Here is a 22847-nt window from a genome sequence, read left to right on the forward strand (position 1 = left end):
GTGATGAATGAAGAAAATGGGTGAGCAATAAGAAAAGATGAGGTGAAAGCAGTTATTGAAATGATGAGAGTAGGTAAGGCACCTTGGTTAGATGCATGTCATGCGGAGTGTCTAAAAAAGGGAGACACAGTGATGGTTATGTGGCTGGTGAGGTTGTTTAATGTTTGTCTAAAAGAGGGTAGAGTGCTGGAGGACTGGAGGAGTTCCTGCTTTACAAGGGAAAAGGGGATAGATGTGAGTGTAGTAGTTTCAGAGGGATCAGTTTGTTGAGTATAGTTGGGAAGGCTTATGGGAGGGTTTTTATTGAGAAGATTAGGAGAGGAACAGAGAAAGTAATTGGTGAAGAACAGTGTGGGTTTGGGAAAGGTAGGGGTTGTGTGTATCAATTTTTTGTGGTAAGACAGATATGTGAGAAAGCTTTAGGAAAAGGTAAGGATTTTTTTTGGGGAGCCTTTACGGATTTGGAAAAGGTTTATGGCAGGGTAGACAGGAAGGCACTGTGGAGGGTATTGCATTTATATGGGATAGGAGGAAAGCTGTTAAGAGCAATCAAGAGTTTATGAGAGTAGTAGAACTTGTGTTAGAATTAGAAATGGAGAGAGTGAATGGTTTGAGGTAAAGGTGGGACTTCACCAAGAATTTGTCATGTTACATGGCTGTTCTATGTGTACATGGATGGGGTGGTGCAGGAGGTAAATGCAAGGGTGATGTGTAGGGGATTGGAAATGGTTAAAGAAAATGGAGAAAAATGGGAGATGATCCGGTTGCTATTTGCTGACAACACTGCATTTGTAGGACCAGAGAAGAGATTACAGAAGTTAGTGACAGAGTTTGGGAAAATGTGCAAAAGAAGGAAGTTGAAGATAAATGTGGGTAAAAGGTGATGAGATGTACAAGGGGAGAAGATGGCAGGAAATTGGAAGTGATTATTAAGGGAGAAAGGCTGGAGGAAGGGGATAGCTTTAGATACGTGGGGGCAAATATGGCGGGAAAGGGAGGAGTGGAGGTAGAATGTAGATTGAAAGGAGCAAGTAAATGCTTTGAGGGATTAAAAAATATGATGAGAAATAGACATTTGGGAATGGATGCTAAGAGGAGATTGTATGAAGGAGTGATTGTGCCGACAGCACTGTATGGAGCAGAAACATGGAACACAAGAGAGGAAGAATTTAACCACTTTAGTATGAGTCCAATTCTTGGACGTAGGATTGGCTGCCATATGTATGCTGCATCACACTACTTGTATTATAAAATATAAAGTCACTGCTGTATTACTTGTTCACTTTTACTCTGAGTAATAATAAACACTGAAAACGTGATCAAACCAGTTCACGGAATCTGGGGGTAACTCTTGTACAACTACAAAAAAATATATAATCAAGACTCCAATGCTGGCATCCTTGTGTACTCGCGCATCATGACACCTATGTAGGCGTCATTGTACCGAAGTGGTTAAATGTGTTTGAGATGAAATGTCTTTGAGAAATATGGTAGGGGTTACCAGGCTGGATAAGGTGAGAAATGAGGAGGTGAGGAGGGGACCGGGGTTGGAAAAGGAGTTGGGAGATAGGGTTGATGAAAGAGTATTGGGATGGTTTGAACACATGGAAAAAATGAGTGAAGAAAAATTAGTAAAAGAAGTGTGGAAGGCAGAGGTGGGTGGAGTGAACCTGAGAGGGTGACCAAGGATGAGATGAATGGATGGGATAAAAGGAGCATTGGGAAAGAGGGGAATGTCTGTTGAGGAAGGAAGGGAGAAGACAGAAGATAGGGGGTGAGTGGAGAATGATTGTGTATGAATGATGCTGTGATGCATGGGAGGGAGTGGGTGGGAGGATGGGGGGTTAGGGAGTGGTTATGTGTGAATGATATTCCGACACAACCCGAAGGGATTTCTACCCAGCTTCTCTTTCTTCATGAGGGGATGGAGATGATGGTCACTGATTAAATGAAGCGGGTTTGCTATGGTTGTGTTGTGTTCTGCTGCATTGCTTATGACCCTGGGCAGTGGGCATGATGCAGGGATGACCCATCATCTAGGAGGAGCCAAGAGGGAGGGAGGAGTGAATTGGAGTAGAGTAGATGGGAATGAAATGGGTGAAAGTGGGTTTATGCCTTTTGACTTTGGCTACTTTCCTTGTAAGGGAGTGTCTGAAGTGAGTAACATTGATGATTTCTGTGGTGAGGCTTTCATTCTATCATTTCTGAACCATTGCTATAGTTTGAGTGTTCTTAGCTACAGTTTTATAGTGTCTATGTTGGGTTACAATTGTCAGGTCATCTGAATAAGTGAGAACATTGGAGTTAAATTCTGGATCAGAGGTTGGGATATTGCTTATGAAAACATCAGTTAATGTGAGATTATTGCATCCAGGGGGTATAATCTTTTTGTCATAGGTATATATGTGTGTGTATATATATGTATATGTCAGCTGTTGTTTGCTGACGACACTGTGCTTGTAGCAGGATCAGAGGAGGGATTGAGGAAGTTAGTGTCAGAGTTTGAGAAGGTGTGTGAAAGAAGGAAGCTGAAGATAAATGTGGGCAAAAGTAAGGTGATGAGATGTACAAGGGGAGAGAGTGACAGTTGTTGTTGTTGTTGTCGTTCCCTAGACTGTCTGTCCGAGCAGTCCCGTCTCCCCAAGGAAGGCCACAGCCGAAACTGGGTTTTCCCACAAATCCTTTATAGAGTGTATGTTGTGTTGTTTGCGTGCATGATTGTGTATAATGCAGTCTTCCATTATGTGTTGTATGGTATGGGGTGAAGTGTTACATCCTGGGCAGCTGTCCACAACACGGTCGTCCAGCCTCTTCTGGTAGCTTAGAAGTGCTGGGTGGTGACCGCATCGCAGTCTGGCCAAGTGGACTCTGTCCTTACGTGGGAGAGAGGATTCAGAAGGGTGGATATCAGGGGGTCTGGCATGCAGCAGTGTGTTGTCTTTCAGTGTGTTAATGGAGCGGTGAGTGATATGATTATGAATATGTTTCCGGAGGCTGGTATTTGGTGGTTGTGGAGGAAGAGAAGAGAGTATCTGTGTGTAATAAAGGTCTTTGGGTGTAGTTTTAATGTTTCTTGGTGTGTGTGGGTGTTCTGCTATGTAGTGTAGCGGGTGTGATGTGTTTGTGGTGGCTGCAGCAAGTGTTTGTGTGCCTCTCATGTCGAGGTGGTCCTTGACTTTGAGGACTTTTGTTTCATGGTGTAAATGGTCTGTAGGTGATGTATTTGTGCAGCCTGTAATTGTTTTTAGGGCTTTGTTTTGTATGATTTGAAGGGTGTTGTGGTGTGTCTCACTGAGATTAGGAGCCCATGCAGGACTCGCATAATTCATCACTGAGCGTATGCATTGTTTGTATATTGTTATATTAGTTTCTTTGTTTTGTCCAAATGTTGTTCCAGTGATTGACTTAAGTGCGTTAAGTCTAGGTGTGCATTTGTTTTTTATGTTTGTGAGGTGTTGTTTGAAAGACATGGATGTATCGTATGTTACACCAAGAATTTTCGGTGTGTTTGTGTGTGGTATTAGAGTGTTGTTGATGTAGAGATGAGGTATGTATTTGTGTTCCTTTGTCCAGTTGGTGAGAAGTGTTGCTGTAGATTTGGTTGGAGCTATTTTGAGTCTGTTTGTGATGAACCATAGTGTTGAGTGTGTCAAGGTAAGGTGGATTATTTCTGCAGCTTTGTCTGTGTTACGATGTGTGCATGTGATTGTTATGTCGTCTGCGAGTGACAGTAGGCTGGAAGTGAGCATTAAGGGTGAGAAACTGCAGGAAGTGGATAGTTTTAAATACTTGGGTGCGAATGTGACAGGAAAGGGAGGAGTGGGGGTGGAGGTAGAATGTAGATTGAGAGAAGCGAGTAAATGCCTTGGTGAATTAAAAAATGTGATGAGAAATCGACATCTGGAAATGGATGCTAAGAGGAGGTTATATGAAGGAGTGATTGTGCCAACAGCAATGTACGGGCCAGAAACATGGAACATGAGAGAGGAAGAGAGAAGGAATTTGAATGTGTTTGAGATGAAATGTCTGAGAAGTATGATAGGGGTTACTAGGCTAGATAGAGTGAGAAATGAGGAGGTGAGGAGGAGAACAGGGGTGGAAAGGGAGCTGGGAGATAGGGTTGATGAAAGAGTATTAGGATGGTTTAGACACATGGAAAGAATGAGCGAAGAAAGATTAGTAAAAGAAGTGTGGAAAGCGGAGGTGGAAGGAGTGAATATGAGGGGGTGTCCTAAGATGAGATGGATGGATGGTGTGAAAGGGGTTTTACAAAAGAGAGGATTGTCTGTTGTGGATGGATGGGAGAGGACATAATTTTGGGGTGATTGGAGATGGGTTGTGTATTGATGTGGCTGTGATGCATGTGGGGGAGTGGGTGGGGGATGGGGGGTGAGGAAGTATGTATGAGAAAAAAATTGACGCAGCCCGAAGGGATTTCTCCCCATCTTCTCCTTTTCTGCATGAGGGGACAGAGAGGGGGGTTGCTGAATTTATGAAGCGGCCTTGCTGTGGATGTGCTGTGTCTTGCGACACTGCTTCTGACCCAGGGCAGTGGACAGGATGCAGGGATGACCCGTCATCCAGAAGGTGCCAAGATAGGAGGGAGGGAGGAGGGTGGAGGGGAGAGGAATACATGGGAAATGAAAATGGGTGGGAGTAATTTCTATGCCTTTTTTTTTTGGCTACCCCCTGTGTAAGGGGGAAAAAGCCTTTGGTATATGTATGTATGTATGTATTATTTTTTTTTTTTATATAGTCTGCCACTTAGGCTCATATTTTTCCCCATGTTATGGATATTTGTTTTTCCATATTATTTGTTTCAATTATAGTGTGTGCTCAGTTACAGTTCATATATAATAAGAACATTGCAGAGCATGGGTAATCTGTGTTATAGTTTTAACATTAAGGTTCTAATAAAATTTTCAAATTTTCAGTTGATATTTTATGAGAGAAGCTGTATGTTTGCTGGGGAGCCTGGACCCCCAAATTTGTCTCCTAGATCCTATAGGAACTTGGAGTCATCTTCATCATCATCCTCTTTCCCTCACATGTCCGTAGCATCAAATGCTCTCATGTCTCAACTGGAACATACCAAGCAGGTAATTAGTGCTATTTAATAGGAAATATATCCATATTTGAAATAGGTAATGAGTATTATATATGGTGTGAAAATAGTTTGAAGTCACATTTGTTGTAAAATGATAGAATTAGTGTAGTTTTAACTTTGCCTCATTTAATTTTATATTGTATATTTGTCTTGGTACATTGCTTATGAACCAGGGCAGTGGGTGAGATGTAGGGGTGACCCGTCATCCAGGAGAGCCTGGAAAAGAGGGAAGGAGGGGTAGTGAATGGGAGTGGAGTATGTGGGGATGAAATGGGTGGGAGTGGATTTATGCCTTTGACTTTTGGCTACCTTCCTTGTAAGGGGGAAAAAGCCATTGGTATATGTATGTATGTATGTATATTTGCTATGTTGGTTTCTGAGACTATCATCTGTACATTACCTAATATATCACTGTATCACTCATTTGGGCCTATATGGATTTGGAAGAGGACTATGACAGGGTAGACAGGAAGGCACTTTGGGAGGTATTGCAGATAAATGGGATAGGAGGAAAGCTGTTAAGATCAGTCAAATGTTTTTATGAGAGTAGTAGAACTTGTGTTAGAATTAGAAATGGAGAGAGTGAATGGTTTGAGGTAAAGGTGGTACTTCGCCAGGAATTTGTCATATTCCCATGTACATGGATGGGCTGGTGCAGGAGGTAAATGCAAGGGTGATGGGCAGGGGACTGGAGATAGTTAAAGAAAATGGAGAAAAATAGGAGATGATCCAGTTACTGTTTGCTGACAACACTGCATTTGTAGGACCAGAGAAGAGATTATGGAAGTTAGTGACAGAATTTGGGAAGGTGAGCAAAAGAAGGAAGTTGAAGATAAATGTGGGTAAAAGTGAGGTGATGAGATGTACAAGGGGAGAAGATGGGAGGAAATTGGAAGTGAGTATTAAGGGAGAAAGGCTGGAGGAAGGGGATAGCTTTAGATACGTGGGGGCGAATATGGCAGGAAAGGGAGTTATGGAGGTGGAGGTAGAATGTAGATTGAGAGGAGCAAGTAAATGCCTTGAGGGATTAAAAATGTAATGAGAAATAGACATTTGGAAATGGATGCTAAGAGAAGATTGTATGAAGGAGTGATTGTGCCAAAGCACTGTATGGAGCAGAAACATGGAACATAAGAGAGGAAGAGTTTAAATGTGTTTGATATGAAATGCCTGAGAAGTATGGTAGGGGTTACTAGGCTGAGTAGGGTGAGAAACAAGGAAGTGAAGAGGAGAACAGGGGTGGAAAAGGAGTTAGGAGAAAGGGTTGATGAAAGTGTATTGGGATGGTTTGGACACATGGAAATAATGAGTGAAGAAAGATTAGTAAAAGAAGTGTAGAAGGAAGAGGTGGATGGAGTGAACCTGAGGGGGTGACCAAGGATGAAATGGATGGATGGGGTAAAAGGGGCATTGGGAAAGAGTGGGATGTCTGTTGAGGAAGGAAGGGAGAAGAGAGAAAATAAGAGTTAGTGGAGAATGGTTGTATATGGATGGTGCTGTGATACATGGAAGGGAGTAGGTTGGGGATGGTAGGGGTTAAGGAGTATGTGTGAATGATATTCTGACACAGCTTGAAGGGATTTCTCCCCATCCTCTTGTTTTCTGCAAGAGGGAACAGAAAGGGATGGTCACTGATTAAGTGAAGCTGCCTTGCTGTGGATGTGCTGTGTCTTGCTACATTGCTTCTGACCTAGGGCAGTGGGCGAGATGCAGGGATGACCCATCATCCAGTAGGAGCCAAGAAAAGAGGAAGGGAGGGGTGGTGAATGGGAGTGGAATATGTGGGGATGAAATGAGTGGGAGTGGATTTATCCCTTTGACTTTGGCTATCTCCCATATATGTATGTATGTTAATTATTCGCTGTTCCTTAATACAAAACAATTACTATTTTTTTTTCCACAGGCCACCAGCAGCTTAACACACTGTCTTGCTTTAAGTACCTCATCGCTGATGCATAAACCTACACCTGAGGAATTACAACTATCCCTGAGTCCAAGTGCAGTTCTTCCTGTTTCATCAGGTTCTTCAGGGCACTATGTAGGGAGATCAAGTGGAGGCCCCAGTTGTGTTGTTTCAGATTCTTTCACACTAAAGCTAGAAACCAAATTACAAGTATCTACTTTTAATGGATCATTGTTAAAATCGCAAGAGGAGGTAAAAATATTATAACAGTATTTTGGTTCTTTTTTTATTGTACATGATTATATTTAAATTCTGGAAATATGCCATGGAGGATGAATGCCTTCCATAGTCATTTATTCATACCTTTACCACTCATTTCAGGACCTGAAAGCTTTGTCAGACAAACCCTCTACCTCAGCAGCAGCAGTAGCAGCAGCGGAAGCAGCAGCATCAGCATTAATATCAGCTGCTAGCTGCTCCCAGCGTCAACCTTCTCCCATTCCTGGTCCTTCCACCTCAGGTTTGGCATCAGGGTCTGGTTTTCACAGACATAGTTACAGAGACTCTCATAAGTTGGATGATGAGGAATATGAGTTTGAATATGAATCTGACTGTTATGCTGATAGTGATTCAGGGGATTCTGTTGTTTCGAGCCGTGGTGCCCCTCTTGACCTGGACCACTGGCGTTGCCCAGTCTGTAATAAACTCTTTAAAAGTCTCAAAGAAAAATTGTTACATGCTGGTCAACATTCCCCTTGTGCTGAGGCCATGGAGCGCTCAGGAGCCATTCGTCGCCTCACAGAAGATGACAAAATGCTGGATATGCTCAAGTGTAAAGAAGAAATGGAAGCAATTACAGAAGAGACTAAGGCAATGCTTGAGTCTTGTGCAGTTGGTGAAGGGGAGTACAGCTGTCCCAAATGTGCTGCAACGTTCCCCTCAGCAGAAGCTCTCCTGACACATCACAAAATTGTATTTAAGTCCCGTAATACTTGCCACATATGCCATGTGGCTTTCAAGAAACGTAACCTCAAGGTGAGACATATGAAGACTCACACCATTGATGACTTGCGCTGCCTTATTTGTAACCGAATGTTCCCCAATCACTATGCCTGGTCACAACATCAACTTTTCCACATGGGATTGGTTATGTCAGAGTGCAAAGAGTGTGGGAGAAGGTTCCAACGTTCATCAGAGTTAAAGATCCATATGCGCACTCACACAGGAGAACGGCCATACCAATGCACTGCCTGTAGCAGTGCCTTCACAACTCGCCAGTCCCTCAAACGCCATGTCCTCACCCACTTGGAAGGACAGGAAGTTGTATGTGACCAGTGTGACAAGAAGTACAAGAATGAGTTCTGCCTCAACAAACACAAACTAAAAGCACATCGCAAAAACAGGCGGCTGGTGAAAGTAAGGCGAGACTTCATGTGCAGTACCTGCCATGAAGTGTTTCCATCCGTGCGCAAACTTGCCTGGCACCAGGAAACTCATGAACGTTGGCCCAAGAAGTGCCAACAGTGTGGGGAATGTTTCATCCATCAGTCAAGCTTGACTAAGCACATCAGGCAGCAGCACAATCCTCAGCACCAGACCTCTGACGGGAAGGCACAGAACAACAGCACATGTCCCATCTGCCGTAAGGTGTTCAAGAAATCCTCGTTGGCGCTGCACATGCGCACCCACACAGGTGAGAAGCCTCACAAGTGTGACATCTGTAACAGAACATTTGCCGTCAAGTGCAACCTGGATGCCCACAAATGGACACACATGGGTGTGAGGGACAGACCCCACAAATGTAAGTTGTGCGAAAGGAGTTTCCACCGCAAGAAAGACCTCGAGGCCCACGTGCGAAGCCACAAAAACATCCGCCCATTCACTTGCAATGAGTGTGGAAAGGCCTTCATATACAAAAACAACCTTCAGCTTCACGTTAAGGAACATTCGGGGGAAAAGAGGCATAAGTGTTCCTTCTGCAGCAAAGCTTTCTACCGCAAGTACAACCTGGAAAACCACGTGCGCATCCACACCGGGGAAACTCCGTACGAGTGCACCATTTGTCGCAAGGACTTCACACAGAAGTCCAATTACAACGTGCACATGAAGGCCTTCCACGTAGAACGCCACACGGTGCATGAGGAAGTGTGACGCTGCTCAAGATCTATTGCCGCTATTTTTGTTGTTGTAATAGTACTACACCCTGTGGTTCCAAGCATGCGTCTAGCCATGCCTATTTGTGTGACAGCCTTCCTGAAGTAAGTAGTAAACCTCTTTCCAACCTCCCTCCACCTCCACCATCATTAACCCACCTTATGGCCATCTTAATTTTTTTTTTCTTTCATAATTGTGGCCACTAGGGAACAATCCCACATATGACTTGCTTCCATTGACAATATGTAGGCCATTTTAGGGTAAGATGAATGGTTCTATTGAAGAGTAAATAATGGCATTTGAAATTATAAAAAAAAAATGCTCCTGCTTTCCCCTATTTGTGCATGTATTTATAGCCATCTCACAGTAATAGAGGTGCATTGAAGTCAAACAACAGGAGGGTCAGACTCATTGCCATGGCTTGAGAGTGTATTTGCTTAATGCCATGTACTCTGCCTGTCCCCTTTCTCTCGTATTTTTATACACACATCCTCTTTTTTCCTTGCATTTCATGCATCCCCTTTTCTTCTGTTTTGTATAGACTATTCTCCTTTCCTTCTCTTCACTTTCTTCTTTTGCATGTTATTCTCTCATGTAAACACCTTGGATCAATTTTCCCCTTGTATGCATCATGTCACCCATGGCTCATGTATGTCTACTCAGACTGCATATATTTTTTTATGTTCCCTCTATTTCCTTTAGGTACTCTTATGTTTTTTGTCATGTCTCACATTTGTAACACACTCCTTTCCACCTCCTCTTCCCCTCTCTTCCCATCTCTCCCCTCTCCCTCCCTCCCTCTCTCCCTCCCCTCTCTCTCTCTCTCTCTCTCTCTCTCTCTCTCTCTCTCTCTCTCTCTCTCTCTCTCCCCTCTCTCTCTCTGTCTCTCCCTCCCCTCTCTCTCTCTCTCTCTCTCTCTCTCTCTCTCTCTCTCTCTCTCTCTCTCTCTCTCTCTCTCTCTCACTAACACTCCTTCTGTCTCTCTCTCTCTCTCTCTCTCTCTCAAAGGCATGAAGGGTTATCCTCATTCTCCATCATACCACTTGAGCCATGGGCAATACAGTGAGGTCCTGCTCTTTCACATTGGGGCCAAACAGTTGGAGCTGCTTTACCCACATTGCTTTGTCACACAGCCTTGCCCCCCCCCCCCATCCTCCTCATCTATTCCAAAATACAGTAATTTATGAAGCAGATGAGAACATCTTTTTGTGTCATGACTTCCTTTCATCAATTCTCTCTCTCTCTCTCTTTCTTTGCCTCTCTCTCTCTCTTTCTCTGCCTCTCTCTCTCTCTCTGCACCCCCCCTCCCTCTCTCTTTTCTCTCTCTCTCTCTCTCTCTCTCTCTCTCTCTCTCTCTTTTCCCCCCTCATCCTTTTTTAATGTATCTCACCTCCTTTCATCTGTTACATTCTGTTTTATGCTGTAAAGTCACATTTGTGCTCCTTTTTCTATCTCCCTTTTCCCTTTTCTTCGAGGTTTTTAGTTCTTTACGCACACACACCTCTTTTTATCAGAGCTCTTACATCGTTCAAGTTATTGTGTGTGAGACTTTCTGTCATTTGTTGGTATACCATTGTATATAAATAAATCTCGTTTCAACTTTTAGTTTTCACAGTATTTCTCTATTGGCAGTCTTGAGTTTTTCTGAAACTTCATTTGAAATTTTGCCTTTGACTTGATTTTTAATATGTCATTTTAATTAGATTTGACCGTTTCTCCAAAAATTAATGGTTTTGTTTTGTATCACATCACCCCCTACAGTGTCAATCTTTCTCAGTTCATTTTCTCTCCTTCAGTATCATCCTGTTTTCTTCATCTAATTCCACATTTCATCTCTTCCCGGATGTGTTGCATAATACCCCTGAAGCCTTAGACAGAGTAGAAGATTCAGTGATATGTTTTTACTACTGTCTGTTTCTCATCCAGCTGGTCTCCCTAATTATTCATATGAAACCTCAAGGAAAATTTGTTAGATACAATAGCCGTTTCCATATTGTGTATGTTTAGATTACCTGATCCCTCTTTATATTTTAACCTTGAAAAATTATAGATATTTGATGTCCTTCAGCATACTTACACTCAAACTTTACAAATACTAACATAGAGGTCTGACAGTAATTATTTATTATTATTTGAAAGTACAGGTATGTGTTGAAAAGTTTAGTACTGCACAGGCTGGAGAAGTTCTGTAATATTTATTTTGAAAGGAAATGTACTGTTGACACATGTTTATCGATGATGTTTCTAGATAACATGAGAAATGTTAATGTAGGAATGTCAGTGAAGGTAAGGTCAAGTTAAACTGTAAACTTTGGATAAAGGAAAAAGATGTGCCATAAGCTGTCAGACATTATACATTACAGGGAATATATGATGCATTCAGCAAATCATATGTGGCAAACAGTGACAACATAGGGATTCACATACTTATATACCTGTCCATATATCAAAACTATTACCCATAACCATAGGTGTATAGTTGATACAAATTTCCTTACTTTTTACCATTTTATTAGGCATGGTATCTGACACAAGGATGTAATCAGTTGCAAAGGCTGCTTGTAAGCCATTGACAAAATTTTTATTTCTTTTGGAGATATTTACATTTAAAATTAAGAAGCTTTTAGTTCCAGAAAAAATAGTTTTTTAGTACAAAGGAAAAATGTCATAGCTGATTAATTTTTCTTTGTGTTGTTTATTTTTTATTCTTTTAGATGAAAGTATTGGTTCACCTCTCCATACAGTCTGTACTCACCAGTATTAACCCTATACTCCTTCACACCAAACAATGCCAGGGTAGATAATTACAGTTGATGTGAAACTATAAATGTCGTAATAGTATACTAACACAGGGGTTTCATTAAGTGTCCAGTCAAGGAATTCTGAGAATTCTGCAGTTCTTTTATTTTACTTGTTTTCACTGTTTAACAACCTATTTATAGATTATTTTAGTTCTGCTTTTACCAAGGGAAATTACTTGTTAGCTTTCAAGGCACAGCATGCTTTTCTCATGTGTGTATTTATTTGATAACAACAAGATTAGGTAGAGCATTGTAAATGTTTACAATATATGGATGAAAATAAAAAGATACATTACATGTCAAATGGTGATGTATTCATTGAAAGGAAATTGTAAAATGTATATATTATGTTAAATGCTACACTAAAGAATTTTATACTGTGTCCAGGGGTTTATATTTTGTTAGATATTATGTTTTGTCAAATTTTATTATTTTGATGTTAATAATTGCTTAATGAAACCCCTGCCAACATGTAAAAGGATGTATTCTTTGATTAAAAAGTTTTTTATGTGATAACTTATTGGGTGATCTAATATGTGTGTGAGATTTGATATCGTGAGGCAGTTGTTGTTTTTATGTTGTGTGGTGTAAGTTAGCATTTTGATGCCAGCAATGGATTTCATTGTATCTGTATGAATGACAAGTTAATTTCATGTAATGGCTAAGTCTACAGATAATTCATGTGGCAAAACTTGATATAGTTTTAGAAATAAGATGACTTCATGAAGTTTAGCTTTTCATTATGAATATTATTACAGTTTTATTTATTGAATGATGCAGTAGCTATTACTTAAGATTAAGCCATTGATGGTTGTGGTATCAGGACACAAGAAAAGTTAGTTGGGATAAAATGACATATGTAAATTTTTTCAGAATTTATATGTAAGGTTAAAATCTGTTTAGATGAAATTTATTAGATAGAACTAATATGTAGTATTAAAATATTAGTATGCAAAGACTGGCTAGAAGTAGTTGTAATTGACAGTGAAAAAGGTTAACTGAATGGACAAAGCCAGAGTGTATGAAGACAGAAAACACTTGCAGTTGTTGGAAACCAAGGGGTTGTTTGCAGCACAAGCATTGTCCTCTCCACAGATATTGATGTGGAATTTTGTTTATCAGTGGGTTAAGTGCTATTTCTTTGTTTATTCTGTGAAAATGTATTACTTTTGCATGAATGACATACCTTAGTCTTTTTATTTTGTATAACTTGTTATATACATTGTCCCATGTCTGATTTCACTATTTCTTGGCTCACAATAGATGATTTATTGTGCCCATTAATATTACTAACTAATTTTCTCCAACTTTAAGGCCTATTTGTCAACTAAAGCCACATTAGTAATCGCAAAGTTTATGATGCACAAACTTGGGACTCTTGGTTGAGTTGGTAAGAAGAATATTTTCTCTTCAGAAACTCAGGTACAAGAGGTCCAGCTGTGTATTACAGTTAACTTTGTACCTTTTCCTCTGGCTGATCTGCACCATTGGTCATTGTACAGTAACTGCATTTTGCCAAGAACTCTTTAAGGTTATGCTTATTTATTGAGATAGCTTTAACATGTAGAGTATACAGTATCCTTCTCACTGTTGTAAGTTACTTATTCAACTTTTGTTTCTTTCTTGCACTATAGGATGAACAAGTTGTCTTGATTCTCTGGCCCTGTCTCTCTTGCTCTCTCTATATCTCTCTCTCTCTCTCTCTCTCTGTCTGTTTGTCTTTCTCTCTCTCTCACTCATGCTCTCTTGACAACTCTATTCAACTCCAGTCATTTTAACAAAATTTCTATGGATCTGTTAATGTGTATTTTCCTCCTGAGCTTTAAAGTCGCTATTGATAGGAAATTTGTAAGCTTTTTGGAGTTTGTGTTTTGCTTTAATTTTATCAACAGTTTTTATCTCCTTAGGTGTTACAAGAGTTCTATTATCTTGATTAAGCTAGCTTAGATGATTATGTCCTATTAACATTATAACATTTTTTTATTGCTTGCTAGCACTTAGTGGAAGGAGTTGGTATAGGTAATTTTGTGTATTGCCTGGAACTGCAGCCCCTTTGAATAAATTTTTTATAGAAATATCACCGAATAATCATCTAATTACAGACATCTTCAACACTCATGCATCCCCTTCGCTCTTCTGAATACATGCTCCTTCACTCAGTTCTAAGTACCAGTCTGAGTGTTTGTGTCCTGCAGCACTGGTATGTCCTTTTCTAATGTACACTTGTCATTTCCTTGCGTTCTATTGTCTTGAATTTGTGTTCATGTCACTACTCTTTTATCCTCTCCTTCCCTTTGCTTTGTTGTGCTCGCCACTTTTCTTCCTCCTCCCTCCCTCCCTGGAGGGATTATTGGAAGTGTGCAGGGCTTACATTCCCCTAGTCATGGATTCGAGTCCCACATTTCTCTCTGATTCCCAGCAGTGACTGTTATCTATCTCAACAGTTGAAGCACATAGGGCAAAGGTAATGACTTGGGTCACAGTTACATGTCTTCTGGCGTATACTCCCCACCACCTCACTTTCCTCCCTCCTTCCTTTCCATCCCTCCTTCCTTCTGTGTCACTCTTTTATATTTAGTGGCATCTCTACAGACTAATTCAGCATTCTCTTGTGATTGGAAATTAATCTCTACTCAAAAAAGAATGCTGTCAACTTTCAACTTCTGCTATCCCTTTACTACTTCAATGACTCCTCTTTGGTGTAATAATGTCCCCAAAGATAGAAATATATATATATATATATATATATATATATATATATATATATATATATATATATATATATATATATATATATATATATATATATATATATATATATATATATGTGTGTGTGTGTGTGTGTATCTCTCTCTCTCTTTCTTTCTTTCTTTCTTTTTCTTTCCCACTATTTTCCTTGGTCTCTCATCCAAACTGTAATATGAATGCAACATGATTTCTCAGGTTAATCAACCGTTTTACTTTTTGAGAACCCCGTACAAGATTTTTTCAGTGTGTGCAGTTACTAGAGTCATGGTTATAGTCATGACATAGTAATGCTTTCCATAAACACTAGTCAAGGATTTAGCCTCAGAATTCTGGGAGTTTGGTTCTGTTTCTATACCTCATCATTTTCTTCTTTCCTGTGGATAATGTGTGAAAGGTTTTTCGTGTTCATTAAAGTCTGCAGATCTTAACTCAGATTTTTATTTGGGTGAAATGTTAGTGATTGAATCTTGTTAATTAAAATGTGTTTTTAGGATGTGTAAATATTGATCTGCAATACATACAAGTAAATTAAGTACTCTCATATGCAGAATAACATGAAATATCAAAGGTTAGATGGTAATAATAATGATAATAACTGTTGCCAAGCATTTCACTGACTCGAAACCTGTTGCCCCATACTAGCCAAGAATGGTCCTTGAAAGAAACATTTGACTGCTATCTATGTTATATTAGTTTGGGTCTGTTTTTATGTAACTGGCTAGTAGGAAGAGGAGCAGGAGGAAAGGAACTGCCAGTTGTCAGTTGTGGGGAGCAAAGGTTTTCTTAGCCAGGTGCCTAATGCCTGTTATATATGTTTTGAGGTCGTGCAGCTTTCATTGCCTTATTTTTCTCCCAAGAAGAGGTGAGGAAGATCCTGAAACAGGACTTGATGATTGGACATTTGGAAGAGGAAAACTAATTGCTACCTACTGGTGGTATACCCAGGGTTCAATTCCTGTTTGGGAGTTCATGCAAGAGTGAGGCAGCAAGTGAGACTAGTAGTTTATTAAAAAATGGGAAAAAAAAATCCCTGGCAGTGGTTTATAATGGTGGGGGCAGATCTCTGGAAGCCCCTAATCACAATCTCCATGGATGGCAGTACATGATCATCCTGTATTGGGACAGGGGACAATACAGTTTGGTAGTAGCTTTGTATGACTGGGCAGCCCTCTTCAAAATCCACCCTGCTCACCTGAGATGAAGAGAAGAAAGTGGGGAGCTTACGCCAAGAGGTGTGTAGCTGCAGCCAAAGTCGTTACCTTTGCCCCATGTGCTTGGACTGTTGGAGCAGGTAGCTGTAATTGCTGAGGATTGGAGAGAAGTGTGGGGAACTTACAACCAAGCAAATGCAAAACCAGCTCGCTTCCGATTTTGCCACTAGTCCAAATACATGAGGCAAGAAAAATTGCCTAAAATATGTCCCTACCCCCCCCTACTTGGTTGGAGGGCCACCCCAAGCAGCATCAACCAAAGTGCATAAGAACAATAACAACAATAGGGAGGAAGCAAAAGTCATTTCAAAATCAGAGTCCCTCTGTTGCACCCCAGTGATATCTTGTGAACAGAACAGAGCAAAGAACCCCCCCACCCACCCCCACTCCCAGTGACTTAATCCACCCAAAATTACTTATTGTGAAATCCACAGACAAGTTCCAAGTAGCAAAATGCCTCATGCATAAATGTCAATAAATGGTAGCCTAATTTCTCCCCTCCAGCAAAATGTAGCCCCAAGGAAATAGAAACCTAAGAGGGGAACTGGAATTAAGAGCCCAGTATAACAAATTCAGGGCTCCAACAACCCTGGCAGACAGCTTAGTTCAGACAGCATTACAGGCAATGTTCAGTACCATTGTAAAAGTGGTCCACATTCAACAACTGTGTCACTGCACAGTAGAATTACAGGAAAGTTTTGCAAAATGGCAAAAGCTAACAAGAACATACAGTGTTAAGGGAAGAGTAAATGGTACAAAGATCAATGTCCTCATATTGATACTGAGACCTTCAGACAGTCCCAACTTCCAACTTGCCCATAGGTAGATTACCTAGTGTATAACATAAAGAAGTACTACTCATTCCTTCACCACTGCTTTGATTGCCAATATTTTAGATGTACCAGACAGTGATGTCACCACTTAGAAGATGTATGTGCACATGGTTCTACTGTCTTGAACCCAGACAAAACATGCAAATTGCAGCCAGGATCACCCAGTGTCTTCAGAATGCACTGTTTACCGTTTTGAAAAAGAAGTCCCCTGTCTCAGAGATTTGGAACACATCAGTTTTAGAGAAGCCCAAAAACAAGAACAATCCAGGATGGCTACACCCAGAGTCACATGTATGAAAACACTAAAATCTGTCAGTCAACCCCCCCTCCCTATTCAACAGCTGTACTTGAATGACCTCACTTGAGAAATCACCCACATGACACAGAAACCCCTCAAACAATGTACCTTCTGTTCACCTGTGTCAGTAAAATCCTCACTCAGCCCCTCACCCTCTCATCTCCTGAATATTTCTTTTCTGTAATGTTTTTTATACTTTCTACTTTTTCTGCTGATTCACTAATGATATTAGTAGATTCAAATTCATATCTTCGATGTAGTCCTCATTATTTCTTAGAGCTTTGAATCTGTTTTTAATTTCTAACTGAAACTCCTTGTTATTCTTAACCTTCATAAGGGTTATTTTCTTTTTCAAAACTAGTTTATTTCTCTAAACCCTGAAATTTAATTTTGATGTGCAACCTACCATTCGTTGGTGGCTACCTTTATTTACTTTATGACCATAACATTGGTAATGCTTTTGCTTTTTTCTCCTAATATGAAGTCTATTTTATTCATTGTTGTTCCGTATGGATTTCTCCAGGTCCATTGATAACCTGCATACTTTTAGAAGAAAGAGTTCATTATTTTCATGTTGTAGTTCTATGCAAAATTGACCAACATCTTGTCTCTGTCATTTCTCTCACCTACTACCAAACTTCCCTAAGCATAACTCATATCCCATCTTGTTTCTCAATGTTTGCCTGTTACCAATGTGTATTTACTTCTTTCATGATCCATTACTTGACTTCAATCATCATAGGAGGACTTACCTATTCCCCCTCTCTGCCCAAGCTAAACAAGGAACAGTTCTCATCTGTCCAGACATCTCATCACTATCACTTGCACTCTACACACCCCTCAAAGCTACTGTAGCCAAACTTTTACTACAATACCCGATAACCATCTCCTCTATATATATACCCTGTCAGGAAACATCACTTCAGAAACACTATCAGACCTTCTTAGCTAATTAAACCCTACTCCTACTAGAAGACTTCAGGGCAAGACACCCCCTATTAGGAAGACACCACCTCAACCTCATAAAGTAAACTAATATCCTCCCTACTAACAACTTACTCCTTATCTCTATAAAACATCAATCAGTCTACATCCTTTCACCTCCAGACAATGATCTACACATTCATTGATCTATCTTTATCCACACCAAGCCTCCTCCTTAGCTATGAATGGTCATTGATACCAGATCCACATCATAGTGACCACCTTCCTCTTACAGGCTTCCCTCTGCCCCAGCCACCTCAATGGTCCTTTTTCCTAGCAAACTGGAAAATCTTCAAAGCTGTATAAATCACCTGCAAAACAGTAGTAGACTATCCGACAGTTGACACAACACTGAACCATCATACAAAGCACATAACATCAGTATCATGCACTCCCCTCCATACCAAAAATCTCACCATATTCATAATGACATTTGGTCCCTTGGTGAAAAATAATTCTGCTACATTCAAAGACACTCTACCATGTAGAGTACCATCCTTTTTAATAAAGGAAGAGTACATGTCCACTGAATGTGCCAAATACACCAAAAATCATGATTAATCTATATATCAATAATCATGTCCCAAACTCCAGAAAAACAAAACACCCTTATATTCTCCCCATGTTAATCTGTGGCCAAACCATATCTTCACCTCCCTTGGTAACCAAAAAAAAATAGCAGAAAATATTATCCCTAGCAGTACAGACCATCAATGCAAATTCATGTCTTAAAACATTGCCTTTGAGTCACAACTACCACCAGACTTTACACCAAACTTCATCCAGGATTATAACCAGCCATTCACAAAAGCAGAATATTGCACCTACCTTTTCAACTGCAAAACAACCCCAAACCCAGACAACATATCACATGATACAATACCTGCATCCAACTTTGACATTCTTTATATTAAATATCTTATAATATGGATGAAAAACATCCTCCTAACCAGCTGGAGAGGAGCGACCATCCTAATGTTCACCAAATAACTACTATTCAGTTGCCCTCACAAACTACCCCATCAGGGACCAATGGTGGGTACCTGCTAGTGGCGGTTCTGCAAGATGGACAGTAGAGAGAACCATCCCCCCTGATGCCTATTTTCAAAATCTGTCAACCCATCTGGAGGTGCAGACCAGAGGGATTGCCACTTTGTTTCTGGAGTAGGCCCAAGATCCTTCTCTATCAACTTCATCTGTATTTCCTTCTTATATACACATACATACATATACCAAGGCTTTTTCCCCCTTACAAGGGAGGTAGCCAAAAAGGAAAAGGCATAAAATTATTCCCACCCATTCCATCCCTGAATACACTCCACACCCCTCCACCCTCCCTCTTATCTTAGCACCTCCTGAATGACAGGTCATCCCTGCACCTTGTCCACTGCTCCCCTCCACTTCCAGCTGGTGGTAAAAAGTCCCATACTAATATGACACAGACAGCAGTCCAAAGTTTCTTCGCAGAGAGATCTATGGAAGGGCCTGAGAACCTCTATCAGTTACTGCGGGGCTGTTAGTTCCCAGGTGGTGAAACTCGAGGGAATAGTTATTATTATTAACTGCCTCTGCAAATTGATAGGAAAAAAAATCTGACTTTCTTTGTAATTGGAATGCTATTCTTTCATATTGCTTCTTCTGATGGGCTTCTGAGCCAGTTGCTTCATTACAAATATCCTGATGCAAACAAATTTAATAATCCATACTGCATTTGCCAATAAACAACACATTTCTGGTGTTCTCTTCAAGTATATGACATGACCTGGAAACACTGGATCTAACTCAAAATTTCCCTCCTAGTATTTTGAAGAGTTTGTCCACCATTATATTCCAGTACTCAGTCCATCAAACCTTTTGAGTATATATAGGAATGACCCTATCAATACCACATATCCAACAAGGAGTCCCCAAAGGAAGTGTTCTCAGTATTTTTTTCACCATAGAAATGAGTAACACAACTGAACAAATATCCCTCCTACACCAAAATAGCTGCCAGCTTATGTGTTGATCTAGACTTGTTCTAAGTTGGAATACATTGTGTTCATAACAACTGCCTTCTCCAAAAAGCTATAACCTGAGTAAACCAATAGGCTGAAGACCACAGATTTTGCTTCTCTACCTCAAAATTGGTCACCATGCACTTCCGTAAGTGCTGCTGCTGGAAAGATGTCTCAGCAGTACAACTAGGAAACATCATTCTTCCAAATTCTAGGCCTGATCCTCAACAATTGACTCACTGGACCACCTTATAAATATTTAAAAGCATCCTGTATCTGAGCCTGTGATCTCTTAAAACTGCTCTCCCACACAAACTGGAGACAGATGGACAGTCTCTAGAACCTATACCAAGCTTTCATACAATGTTCACCTGAGTCCCCTGGTTGCTTTCACTAATACACACCTTTCTTGTCTTGTGTCTAAACCACACTAATAAAAAACAAACAGCAACTGAATTCATCGAACAGGAATCTTTTTCCCACTGCTTTATTCATTCAGCAGGTATTAATATATATGATGATTGCTTCTGCTCTAACCATGGAATGAGCTGCATGTTAGTATCCCCAACATACAAAATTTGAGTCCCTCAATATTATCCACTGATATTTATCATCTTCATTGGTTTATGAAAGTAACTCCATGGGAGAGTGATCCAAGCACCATGGGCTGCCAGACCTTGATTTCGTGCTCAACCAGCCAACCTGCATCAGTAGGTTGGAGTTAAATTTGTCTTCCTTGACCATGATAACACAGAGATGAATCTAACTCCCACCAAGCAGTATGGCAAGCCCAGATTGGCTGGTTGAGCATGAAATCAGGGTTGCCTGTGGTACTTGGATCACTCTCCCACAGAGCTACTCGTATGTTATCTACAACTCCCCTTTCTTATCCTATAAAATCATCTCTGACTCATGAAGCACCCTGGAAGTACTTACCACCCTCAGCTCTTGCCATTTTGTGGTCCACAAAATCAATTTGTGGATCATTCAAAGCTTCACCCACTTCAAATCTGTATCCTTTGACTGGATGCCATTTCATGATGGCATCCCTGGCAACAAACAAACCTACAGGGTGGCCCAAAAGGCAACATCAACTCCCTTTAATGCCACCCTTGCTGCCAACAATAGACTATTCTTCAGTCTTCTGATCTGTAGTGCTAAACATATAGCAAAGGTACTAGATATAGCACTCAACAAACCACCTAAAAACAAGCCTTACATACACCTATGGTAGTCCTCACATGAATGTAAGTGATGTTATGAAATGGCACCAATATAGGTAAGAACAAGACATTCTTGTATCATGCATGGCCATCTCATGACAGTATTCTGCCAGAATGCCTGACTTGTTCAACTCTTTGCAACAACCATCTATTCTCTTGTTCTGCCTTTCAAAAAACAGTTACATTACATGGAATTTTGGGTGGTAAAACACCAAAACCACTATCATCACACCTCAATTTTCTACAAAAAGAAAAACAGGATTCCTAACCAAACTATAAAAACTACAGTACACCAACATTTCCACAACCAAATCATCCCTGTCACTATATGGGGCTGCCCTTGACCAACCAAACCAACATAATTACAAAATAATGCACTTCAGTGGCACAATATTACCCATAAGGATAAAAGTGCTGGTAAGCCATTCTTCACAATAACTAACAGTTGTCAGTTTTCTTTATGCTAATAGTGTGAGTCTGGTCTGGAGACTTGAGTGTCAGCTCCATAAGTACTTCATATGGGAAATAGGTATCAGGGAAATGATTATTTCAAAGGTTTGTCTTACAGAGCCACCAATTGTATGCACCCATTGTTGGTTCCTCAAAGATTAGTTGAGTAACAGTTGAATTGAAGTTCTAAATAGAACATCTCGGGACAAAGGAGCAATTTTTAAGAAACGAACTCATAGAAGATAGGATTCAGTTATGATAGTTGAAAAGTGCATGGTTCACATAAACCGTATCTCCGTTATGAATGGACTTTTAAGAGTGAGAGAATATTATTTAGGAAAACCAGAACATTGCTGGTTAATTGTAGACTTGTTTATGTGGATATATGAAGTTGATTTTATTTCATTGTGAAAGATATTTCTAGAACATTTGTGATAATTTTCATGTATTTTCAACTTCAAATATTACATTACAAATTACTTGCATAAAGTTGCTATAATGTAAGTTTAGGTAGATTACAGGACCCACTATGGGTACCTGCAAGTGGTGGCTGTGCAAGTTAGATGGAAAGAATCATTTCCTCACCCCCTATCGCTAAAGCATGTTAAACATCCTCACCTTCACCTGGAGGTGTAACTTTTAGGGGAGGGGGCGAGCACTCAGTTTCTGGACCAGGTTTGAGATCTCTGTCAACTTAAATTTGTTTTCATTCACCTTTGCACGTAGGGAGAGCTGACAACTTGCACTGTTAGTACTAATGCTACTACTACTGCCACTGCTATCTTTTTTTCTTACTACTACTACTGTTATTATTATTATTATTATTTCTACTACTATTACTACTAATGCTGATGCCACCACTACCATTAATGCCACCACCACCACAAAAAATAATCTCTACCACCACTATTACTATTGCTACTACTGCTAATCCTATTACTACTGCTACAGCTACTATTACTAATATTGAGATTAGAAACAGCCATGGTAGTACAACACTGACAAGTCCAACATTTATTCCCACAGGGATCTATGGGAAGGCCCAAGGGCTATTGTTGGGAAAGCCCGAAGGCCATTATGGGTTACTGTGGGACTGCAGGTTTTCAGGCAGTGAAAATTGGGGCAACAGTTAGAGTTA

At 40.3% G+C, this 22847-nt stretch overlaps 1 protein-coding gene across 3 annotated transcripts in view; it reads left to right on the top strand.

Moving 5' to 3' along the window:
• Positions 1–22575, top strand: part of LOC143020397 (uncharacterized) — a 45810-nt gene extending 23235 nt beyond the window's left edge. For all 3 annotated transcript variants that reach the window (XM_076176816.1, XM_076176815.1, XM_076176813.1), the window contains 3 exons: positions 4935–5099; positions 7011–7262; positions 7392–22575. In XM_076176816.1, coding sequence (XP_076032931.1) covers positions 4935–5099; positions 7011–7262; positions 7392–9161 — 2187 coding nt within the window. In that variant the 3' untranslated portion in view covers positions 9162–22575. The remainder of the gene's footprint in view (positions 1–4934; positions 5100–7010; positions 7263–7391) is intronic.
• Positions 22576–22847: the final 272 nt, after the last annotated feature.

Source organism: Oratosquilla oratoria, chromosome 39 (genome assembly GCF_046742065.1).
Source record: "Oratosquilla oratoria isolate Oo_2021 chromosome 39, ASM4674206v1, whole genome shotgun sequence".
Lineage (NCBI taxonomy): Eukaryota > Metazoa > Arthropoda > Malacostraca > Stomatopoda > Squillidae > Oratosquilla > Oratosquilla oratoria.